Raw genomic sequence first — 10982 nt, 5'->3', positions numbered from 1 at the left:
TGCAGCCAGTTAGGATGCTCTCAATTGCACCCCTGTAGAAAGTTGTTTGGATTTGAAGGCCCATACCAAACTTCCTCAACTGTCTGAGGTGAAAGAGGCACTGTTGTGCCTTTTTCACCACACAGCTGGTGTGTACAGACCACGTGAGGTCCTCGGTGATGTGGATGCTGAGGAACTTGGAGCTGTTTACCCTCTCAACCCCAGATCCATTGATGTCAATAGGGATTAGCCGGTCTCCATTCCTCCTGTAATCCATAACCAGCTCCTTTGTTTTTGCAACATTGAGGGAGAGGTTGTTGTCTTGACACCACTGTGTCAGAGAGATGACTTCTTCCCTGTAGGCCACCTCGTTATTGTTTGAATTAAGGCCAATCAATGTAGTGTCATCAGCAAATTTAATTAGCAGATTGGAGCTGTGGGTGGTGATTGGTATACAGGGAGTAAAGGAGGGGACTCAGTACGCAGCCCTGAGCGTTTCCTGTGTTGAGAGTCAGAGGGCTGGAGATGAGGGAGCCCACACTTACAACCTGCAGGCAATCTGACAGGAAGTCGAGGATCCAGCTGCACAAGGCATTGTCAAGGCCGAGGTCTCTGAGCTTCCTCTCGAGCCTGGAGGGAATTATGGTGTTGAATACTGAACTGTAGTCCAAGAACAGCATTCTCACATGAGCATCCAGATGTGTAAGGACAGTGTGTAGAGTAGTGGCTATTGCGTCATCTGTCGATCGGTTGTGTCGGTAGGCAGATTGTACGGGGTTCAGTTTGGCTGGTAGCAAGCTGCAGATGTAATCCTTGACCAGTCTCTCAAAGCATTTGCTTATTATCGAGGTGAGTGCGACAGGAAGCCAGCTATTCAGGCATGTTACCTTGGTCTTTTTTGGTACAGGGACAATGGTGGATAATTTGAAGCAGGACGGCATTCTACACTGGGAGAGTGAGAGATTAGAAATGTCTGTAAACACACATTCCAGTTGTGCTGCGCACATCCTGTGTATTCGTCCTGGTTTGCCGTCCGGTCCTGCAGCCTTGCGACTGTCCACTCGTTGGAAACACCTGCGTACCTCAGCCTTAGAGATGACCAGGTTGCAGGTTGTCGCGGTGGCTTTCCTCGGAGGCTCAGAGTTAGCGACATCGAACTGAGCATGAAAGCGATTGTGCTCGTCTGGGAGAGAGGCCGCGATGTCGGCGGCACCACAACGTTTGGCTTTGAAGTCTGCGGTAGTATGCAACCCTCGCCACAATTTACCCTAGTCAATTCACAGGACAATTTACAAATACCAATTAACCTACTAACTTGTAATTCTTTGGACTATGGGAGGAAACTGGAGCACCCAGAGGAAACCCATGCAGTCACAAAGAGAATGTATGAACCCTTTACGGACAGTGCCGGAATTGAACACCAAACTCCGGAACACCCCAAGTTATAATAGTGTTGTGCTTACTACTTCGCTACTGAGGCTTGCTGAGTATTTTTATTGTTTGCTGGCATCTTGGAGCAGCACAGGAACAGTGTCATTACCCAAATGATATACGGTCACACGGTAAGCGGGGGTGGGTCGCTCTGGGATCGGTGGGCTTGCTCCTGGGGACTACTCACTCTAAGCTGCATGGTGTGTGGCCATGCAGTTACAGAAACACTATTGCGCACGTGACGTTAGCGGATGCAAACATTATAATGTTAATATAATGTGTGCAATCACTAGATAATAGATTTCCTGATAGTGAGAAAGGCAAACTTTTGACTCTAATGCTATTGCAAACTCAACCAATTTTGAATTTGGAAAAGAAAATGTTCGACTGACAAAAGAATACTCAGTTATTATTATGAACTGCAATGAAAGTGTTGCCTCGAAAATATTGCAGCAGTACTATGATTTCAAATTTGTCATTTCTGAGAAAGGTAGGACTTGTTCAATGAAGATGTTAACCGAAATGTTGAACTACATGCTTAGAAATGAAGAACTGCCAATTCTTGTTGACGTCGTTGGAACATTTCAATCTCCTGGTGCTGACTGTGAACGTCTTATAAATTTGATCAGAAGTAAATCCAGATTAAGACGTATCTTTCACCTGGATACAAAATTAATCTGGACAGGGATTTGTAATAAAGACAGATGAGAAAAAGTTTTACGAAACGTGAAAGATTTTCTTTGTATTGTATCTCATTGTGTTCTTCAATTAATAAATAAAATCAGAAGTATGTGGTTTTTCAATTTTCTTTCTAAATATTCATAGTATGCATATTACAAAAAAAAAATTAAGTGCCACAGTTTCCAGGCTGTGTAAAAATTTCCTGCTCAGAGCAATGACTGGTCTATGCAGCTGTAAAGAAATAGAGGAAACATTGTTCCTGGGCCTGTCTAAGATGGTTGTTCATGGGTACAGGCAGTGGTCAGTCAAGGGCTCTGACCAAGCCAACTGCCCACCCCTCTTCTGGAATTAAACTCATGCCCAGGAGGAGAAGCATGCAGTTTCTATGGACACACTGGGGGGGGGGGGGGGGGGAGGGTTCTGAGAACGGTATTCCCCTCCCCCTAGGAAGTGAGCATTTTGTAGATGATATAAACATTATTTTAATTTGTAATTGAAAATAGTATTGCAAATCCCTGCAACACAACACAAAATGCTGGAGGAACTCAGCATGCCAGGCAGCATCTATCGAAAAGAGTAAACAATTGGCAGGACTGGGGGGGAAAAAAGGAGTAGATTTAAAAGGTGGGGGGAAGGGAGAGAGAAACACAAGGTGATATGTGAAACCAGGAGGGGGAGGGATGATGTCAAGAGCTGAGAAGTTGATTGGTGAAAGAGATACGGGGCTGGAGAAGGGGGAGTCTAATAGAAGAGAACAGAAGGACAAACTTAAGCTTGGTGCAGCCATCACGTGGGCTCATTGGGGTCCATACACAGTATAGAATTCTTCCACTACTGGAGAGGAACTTCTATTGTTCTAAAGCAATGTGGGGCAGCAGCAGGACCGTTGTCATTTTGTAAGAGGTGGAACAAGGCTCACGCTCTTAACCGACAGTGCAGAGCTAAAGCATTTCACCTGCAGAACCAACAGAATAGGTAGATGTGCCTATTCTGCCAAGAGATGTGTTAAATTACTGCCTAAAGCTGTAGAGGGTTGCAAACTCAGTCTGCTCCATCATTTTATATATATGATATAGGAATGGAAATAGGATATTTGGCCATCGAGTCCGCTGCGCTTTTTTGTGCCATCTTCCCTTTAGAACACTTCTTAATCTTTGGGATGTATTTATTCACTGTCTTCCAAATTGCTTCCAGAAATCCCAGCCATCACTGCTCTGCCATCATCCCTGCCAGTGTTCTTTTCCGAGCGAAACTTGATTGTGATTCTGATTCTGAGAAAGAAGGGTAACTGGAGTGTGCAGGTCAAGAAGAGAAATAGAATTCGCACAGGTCACATGAGATACCGAGGGGGTGGTGTTCCAGAGGTTCAGAAATGGATTCTGTGAAGCCACCACACTGAAGGCCAGATGTGCTGCAATGGCACCCACCTTCCAGCACTGCATAAACCGTTAGTACACCAAATGTAACAAATCAAACAAGGTTCAGAAAGTTAAATAAAGCAGTGGGAAGTCCCGCAAAGGGTCTCCACCCAAAACCTAGTTTGTCCATTTCCCTCCATAGGTGCTGCCCGACCTGCTTCCATTTCAATCTAATTTCAGTCACTGAGGATTTGGGTTGAGCAGCTTCCCATCTGTCCACTTCGGAGGGAAGTTTAATGGAGATGAGATGCAATAATGCAGCAAGAAAGACTAAGAAACGTGTTGAGGCAATATTGCAGGCTTGTTTGACACAATCTTTCCTGAGAATAGTCCTGTCGTACAGCCAGTGGCCAGTATCACCGAATGGATGCTGTGGTGGAGTAAGCATAAGATGGAGACTAACATCTCACAGCAATCTCATCAAGGAGGGAAACTTGGCCACCCTAAGTCTGAGGGAGCTACACCTGAAATTTTCATATCACCACTGGAGATGCATTCAAATCTTTGCACAGGAGGGGAATTTAAATGAATTAAATAACTCTGTTTTTTTTAAAGTAATGAACTAAGGTGTGTGGGAAACTACTTCAGGACTGTAAAAATCCATCTGCCTTAGTGCATGAGATCTGTTTCTTCACTTGGTGCAGATCTTCCCAAGTGCTCCCTGAACCAGCCCAGAGACACATCAGGCTGAAGTTATCCAGCTAAAGGTGAAGTGAGCGGTATATGAAGGTAAGTCACAGAGCAGCTTTAATCTTCACATTTTGGAACTGGTTCGGTGTGTTAAAGACCTTCCTCTGTTCCTATATTGTGAACACCCAGAATGACCATGAAAGGATAGTTGTAGCTTAAAGTATAAACTTGAGTAATAGATTGCTGTATGGATTGCAATATTGCTTGTTGCATTCTCATTGAATTAATAACAGGCGGAAAAACCGAACACTGATGTTACCGTACAACATGGAAACGACATGACACCAGCGAGCGATCCTGCTACCGTCAACGTCAAAACGGTCCACAAAGCTGCTTCGTTCTCTTCCTTTACATCTTCTTTTTCTGTGGCTCTGGTACTGTTGGGGCCCGTGATCTACAGCTTGATGGTGTGTTTCCGGGCCAACTGAGTCTCGGGAGGCAAGCGGCATCCTTGCGGCCGGGAAGCTCGGAGGCGCGGTGTGAGCCCATCGTCGACTCCATTTCCCGCCAATTAAAGCAGAGGCAGATTGGAAACCTCGAGGTGAGTCCGGAAGGCGAGCATGTGTTCAGTGTTGTCTACCAGCTTCTCGCTCGCTGCTGCCAGAGAAGGTGCCTGTGTGTGACGGTTCCTCTCTCTGCTCCCCAAGGAAGGCCCCTGTGTTTGAATGATCTCTCTGTTTTCCTTGATGCTGTTGGAGGGTGGTGCCAGAGAGGGACCAATCGCTGTGGATTGTGGGATAACGAGCAGCAACTGAGTCAGTGTTAATTAACGTATCGGAGCAGAATTAGACCATTTGGCCCATTGAGTCTGCTCCACCATTTCATCATGGCTGATCCATTATCCATTTCAGCCCCAGTTTCCTGCCTTCTCCCCATGTCTTTTCATGTCCTGACTAATCAAGAATTTATCAACCTCTGCCTTAATTATACCCAATGACTTGGCCTCCACAGCCGTCTGTTGCAATGAATTCCGCAAATTCCCCACCATCTGGCTAAGGAAATTCCACCTCATCTCCATTCTAAAAGAATGCCTCTCTATTCTGAGGCTGTGTCCTCTAGTCCTAGACCCTCCCACCATAGGAAACATCATCTTCACCTCCACTCTATCGAGGCCTTTCAACATTTGATATTTCAATGAAATCCCCCTTCATTCTTCTGAATTCCAGTGAATACTGGCCCAGAGTCATGAAACACTCCTCATATGACAAGTCTTTCAATCCTGGAATCATTTTTGTGAACCTCCTTTATATCTCTCCAATGTCAGCACTTCCTTTCTTAGATAAGGATCCCAAAACTGCTCATAGTACTCCAGGTGAAGCCTCACCAGTGCCTTATAAAGCCTCAACATTACACCTTTGTTTTTATATCCTAGTTCTCTTGAAATGAAGGCTAACATTGCATTTGCCTTCCTCACCACAGATTCAAACTGCAAATTAACCTTTAGGGAATCCTGACCAAGGACTCAAGATTTTTTAAAATTTTGTCATCAGATATTTGAATATGCTCTCCATTGAGAAAATAATCTATGCTCTTATTTATTTTAACAAAGTAGAAGAAATAAAGTAATTCAACAAAGTAAAACTAAGAAATTCCCCTTCTCTTCTTTGAACTAGTGTCAGGGTGTTGCCTACAGGAAGTAGGAAGCTCTTTAATTTATATAGGCTCTAATGCACAGGATTGGAAAAAGCCACAGAGTTGTAAACTTGGCCCACTTTATCATGAGCACAAGTCTCCCCACCATCTAGGACATCTTCAAAAGGGTGTCTCAACAAGGCAGCGATAATCAGTGAGGAGCCTCAGCATCCCCTCTTCTTGTTGCTACTGTCAGGTTCCTAAAGGTTGTTATAGCTGGGGGTGATAATGGGGACAAGCTCTCACAACCTATTCAATGCTCCCCAAAGAGCCCCTGACAACCAAGTCCAGCTCCTGGACTTCATGTGTGGCTACGTTACTAAGCCCAGCAGAACCATTTCTACTGACAGGAGAAGGAGTCAATGCAGGTTACTGGCGCCTTAAAACCAGTCGCTTCAGGCAGATGGGGCTCATCAGCCATGGTTGGCAGCTCATCTGGGAGAAGGTAATCTCTGATCTCCACCCTCCACTGCCTTGCGGCTACACCCACTCGGGGGGAAGGCTTCGGATTCAATCCCAAGGGAAAAATCCAGGGCAGGAGTCCCTAAGTTAGTCCTATCTTGATTTCAACACTGACTGGCAACTCTTGTGACATTGCTGGTGTCAAACAGTATCGGTCTCTGCCATTCCTTAGCATTCATCAGATGTGTAAAGAGGAAAAGCCTGGTACATGGGCAACAGCTTGCTCTCCATATCGTACTGCCCTGGCTTGCGTATCCAGACAGCTAGGGCGCAACATCCATAGTCGACCCCGACCGACGGAGGCCCTCACAATGTCAGGGAGTAGAGACAGGAATCTGAAGACTCACACTCAATGTTTTAGGAACAACTTCTTCCCCTCTGCCAATAGATTTCTGAATGAACCATGAACACAACCTCACTTATTGTGCTACTTATTTATTTTATAAACATTTCTTATTATAACTTAGTAATTTTTAATATATGTTGCACTGTACTGCTGCCACAAAGCAACACACTCAATGTCAGTGGTGATAGACCTGATTCTGATCTGGATGATGGCACAAATGACTCAGCGAAGCTCCCTCAGTGAGTCAGCTGGAATTTTTGGAATGGGGATTGAACGCACAAATCCTCTCAGCAGTGGGGCTTTGTAAAAGACAGAGAGGAAGAGTGTGTCATACCGTCATAGGGAGTATATACAACCTATTACAGGGAATCGAACTCCGATGAATGATGGCTGGCGGTGTACAGTGTTACAATGCTGATGTGCATGCTCCTGATGGAACTGCTTGGCCCGTGCTCCAGAACACAGGGTTGAATCCTGACCTGGGGGGAGGGCTGCAAATGTGGTGTTTGCACGTTCTTCCTGGCACCTTGGGAGTTTCCTGTTCCCTCCCACACCCTAAAGATGTGTGGATTGGTGGGTTAATTGTCCATCATAAATTGTGTGTCATTGAGAGGTGGAAACCAAAGGGAATGTTAGAATAAAATGAGTTAGGCGAGGATTAGTGTAAAAATGGTCGGATTTGTGTACTGTTTATATACTAGGTGTTTGTGTTTCTATACAATCCACATTTGCCACCCTAAGTACATCACTACAACAGAGAACAGAAAATCCTAGAAATACTCTGCAGACCTGGCAGCATCTGTGAAGATTATCTCTTGTTCCTTTCTCCTCAGAAGCTGCTTGACCTGATGATCATCTCCAAACCCCTTCTCAGATTTAATTTCAGATTTCAGACATCTGCAGGCTGCTTTTCTATGTTGCAGCCCGTAGGATTTCGTGACCCTTTCGTTACAACCTCCACCGAGAGGCGCCAAATAACAATAATAATAATAACAATAATTAAAAAAACAGTCAGTTTCATCTGAGAATAAAACCGGATGTGGTCTCCCATCTGCGGGGAAAGTAGGAAGGAAACGCATCTGGGAGTTTCCAACAATACCATATGTGGATATCGGAAACACAGACGTCACCCGGGCTTTCCGCTCGCTGAAGTGACTTGGCGCCTCATCCGCCCAGCCCATATATGGGGAGAAGCGGAGAGCGGGGCAAAATGTGGGGCTCTGCAATAAAGTTGAGAGGCAGGGGCATAACGTGAGAAACAGGCGAGTTTAATATTTACCGGCCGAAAAGTAATAACAACAGGATACATTGGGAGTGGGGAGCATTAGAAACGTTTGGATGGGCGAGAGAACAGTAAATACGTTTTTAATAACCCCGAATCTTGGTTTATGAAGCAGCTTCTTACATTTTTATAAAAATCCCTCAGACTAACTGCGAATAAAGTTGGTAAAAACGGCCAACAGCAGAAAGGGGCACGTTAGTAAACATCAGTGAAGTACAAGGAGGGCGGGATATCCTGTTCAATGTCCGGTGGAGGATAGGGGAAGTGGTGACGGGAGAGGGGTGTGGAGTAGCGAGGGGGGGTGGAAACTACATAAAGGGAGGTTCCTGCCCGCGGACCGGTGATTGAAGAAACGGCGAGGAAGAGGCAGGAACGGGGGTTTGGCTGGTCGTGTCAAGTTTCTGTCTGTTCTCGTCCGATTCAAAAGGCGTATTTAAAGTGATCCAGCACTCCCTCCTCCAGTAACAGCCTCTGCCCCTCCTCTCTCGTTCCCAGTAACTCCACAAGTCTTTTTTTTGTTGTTTCGCCTGTTCCACGGGTCCCGTCTGCCCTACTACCTCCTAGACTACGCCAGCCCATGGATTTGAAAGCGGAGGCTCAGCGTGTGATGGCCGTGGCGTTGGGCAAGATGTACAGCTGCCGGCTACAGAGGGGCGGTGCTCGCCTTCACCGGAGCTTGCTGTTGTCCTTGGTGCTCAGGGGAGCCCAGGACGTCTACCTCGGCCTCCGAACCGCCCGCCTGCCGGCGCGGGAGGAGCCGGCCGCCGCCGCCGCCGCCGCCGTAATGGAGGTGGAGGACGAAGTCCGAGGAGCCGACTCGGCGGGAAGTCCTATCGAACTGATGGACTGCTCGGCGCAACCTCTCGCTACGACGGAAAGCCCGTCGCAGAGAATCGAACCGGCGGCCGGCATCGAATCGCAGGGGGTTTCCGGGCGATGTATCCAGTCGGGACAGAACGAACAGCCCGCGACACCGGAGCCGGCTCCGAAAGCAGCCGAACACCAGCCAGTCGTTCACCGGGCGGAAAGGGGCAGGAAGCGGACGAAAGGCTGCCCTGAGCCCGAGGGACTCCCGACCAAGCGGGCCAGGCTGGAGGAGCAGGAGGAGAGAGAGGCGAGCCCTCCTCCGTCTCACGTCCTGGCGTCTAGCCTGGGGACGGGACTGCAGATCAAAGTCAAAGAGCAGCCGGTGACACAGGGGCCACCGATCTGGCGGGACAGAGTGCTGGGCGAGTTGTCCATGTGGGTCCGACCCATCGTGGCGTACTGAGAGGCGCTGAACCTCGAGCAGGTTTTGGCTCGGAAACTGACCAGAGCTTTTGGCAAAGCAGTTTGCCTTGAAATCCGGACGAGGCAACTCCCTGCTGGCCGAGAGATCCGCCCATCTGGCCGTGCTGAGTCGCCTTTGAAGGTGTCTGAACAGCGAAGAAAGCCGAGGACAAAGACTGAGCAGAGATTATGGTGCCTCGAGCCTAGAAGCGACCAGACCAATTAGTATCATGTTGCACAGCGGCAGGATTCTCCCTGAATAATCCTGACTTGTTAGAACTCGGCTTGTCCTCCGAATCGTCAAGAGACTGATCTCGATATTTGTTTAAAGTCTACGTGCGTGTGTGTGTGAGAGAGAGAGACAGAGGAACCCGCTCATTAGCCGTGGGCGACATGAGTCACGCACATTGAACTTGTTACACCTCATTGCGTCAGAAGGTAACTTATATGGAAGTCGGAAATATATTTTTAAAATTCAGGACTTGTTTGGCATTGAGTGTCACGCATCATCCTTTTAAAGACTTATTTTACACTTCAAACTTGATGGTATTATTACCTCTGAAGTTCAATTCTGCATACTTGAAATGTAGTTGTAAAATTTTAAAGTTGAAACGGACCAATAAAAATGATTTTTTTTAATTAAAAGCCAGTTCTCACTGATTCTATTAACGCTTTAAAGCTCTTGTTACTAGAATGGTTCTAGTCAGGGATTTCTGATTCAAGATTAGATTGGAGCTGTTAATCAAAGGCGGACGGATTTGATAATACGTACATTAGATAAGGTGGAGTGGGGGGGGGGGGGGGAAGTCCTCCAGGAAGGGGGAATAATTGAACACTGGGGGGAGGAGCTTGCGGTGCCGGGCTGATGTAACTCGCCCTGGTGTTGCTGATAGCTGGAAACGCCTTGGCTCCCTGTCTCCTGGGCAGGAAAGCACGAAACCGGGCTTCCTTCCTGGTTCCCGAGAATAGCGTGGTGAAGGGGGGACACCTGTCATTTGGAAAGGAAATCACTTCCCGACATTAGGCAGTAATTTTGCAGGCTCGCAACCTGCAAGTGGCGCCTAACAAGCACCACGCGTGGTATGAGTGGGGGACCTTGCAGCGTGATTATTGTGGGGTTATTTTCGGGCTTCTCTCCCACCTTAATGGTGGATCAGCTTTGGCTACGGGGTGGGGGGGCGGAGAGAACAATAGCATAGTGGTTACCGTAATGCTTGGCAGCGTTGAACCAGCGACCTGGGTTCAATTCCTGCTGTCATCAGTCTCTACCGTTGATCGTGTGGGTTTCCTCCCACGTCCCAAAGACCTATGGATTAGTAGGCTAATTGGTCAGTAGGGAGTTGTTGGACCCGAGGGGCCTGTTATTGTACTTTATCTCTAAATAAAATGAATGTCTTTATTTTTAACGGGGGGGGGGGGAGAGGTGGGTGGAAGGAAGAGAGCTCTGATTGTATACCCCTTCCCCCCCAGCACCGCATTGAGATGGCAGCAACAGTTACCTGTCCAAATCTTTTGACAACATGGCTCCCAGCTAATTACTGACCCTCTACATCACCAGATTGGGGAGAAAAAGTAACTGGTAGGTGGGTCTTCTTTAGGGGAATGTTGTTCAGCTAACTGTGCTACAGGAAGACATGTGACGGGTCAGTCATATCATTATAATTGGAGTGTGAGAGGTGACTTAATTCCTGTAGTATAATAAAGACATGAAGCAGTTATTACCTAACCAGTTAAACATCTGCACCTGGTCAGGATTTGCTATATAAATATCAATAAAATATTATAGATGAAT

At 47.0% G+C, this 10982-nt stretch overlaps 1 protein-coding gene across 1 annotated transcript; it reads left to right on the top strand.

The window, feature by feature from the left end:
• The first annotated feature begins 8249 nt into the window (after positions 1-8249).
• On the top strand, positions 8250-9835 carry LOC140740245 (uncharacterized). The gene has a single exon (XM_073069346.1). It carries the CDS (start codon positions 8499-8501, stop codon positions 9189-9191), a length of 693 nt encoding a protein of 230 aa, XP_072925447.1. The 5' UTR covers positions 8250-8498; the 3' UTR covers positions 9192-9835.
• The last annotated feature ends 1147 nt before the right edge of the window (positions 9836-10982 follow it).

The sequence above is a fragment of the Hemitrygon akajei genome, chromosome 16, assembly GCF_048418815.1.
Source record: "Hemitrygon akajei chromosome 16, sHemAka1.3, whole genome shotgun sequence".
Classification (NCBI taxonomy): Eukaryota; Metazoa; Chordata; class Chondrichthyes; order Myliobatiformes; family Dasyatidae; genus Hemitrygon; species Hemitrygon akajei.
The sequence above is the reverse complement of the archived record's forward strand: the minus strand, read 5'-3'. Positions and strand labels throughout refer to the sequence as shown.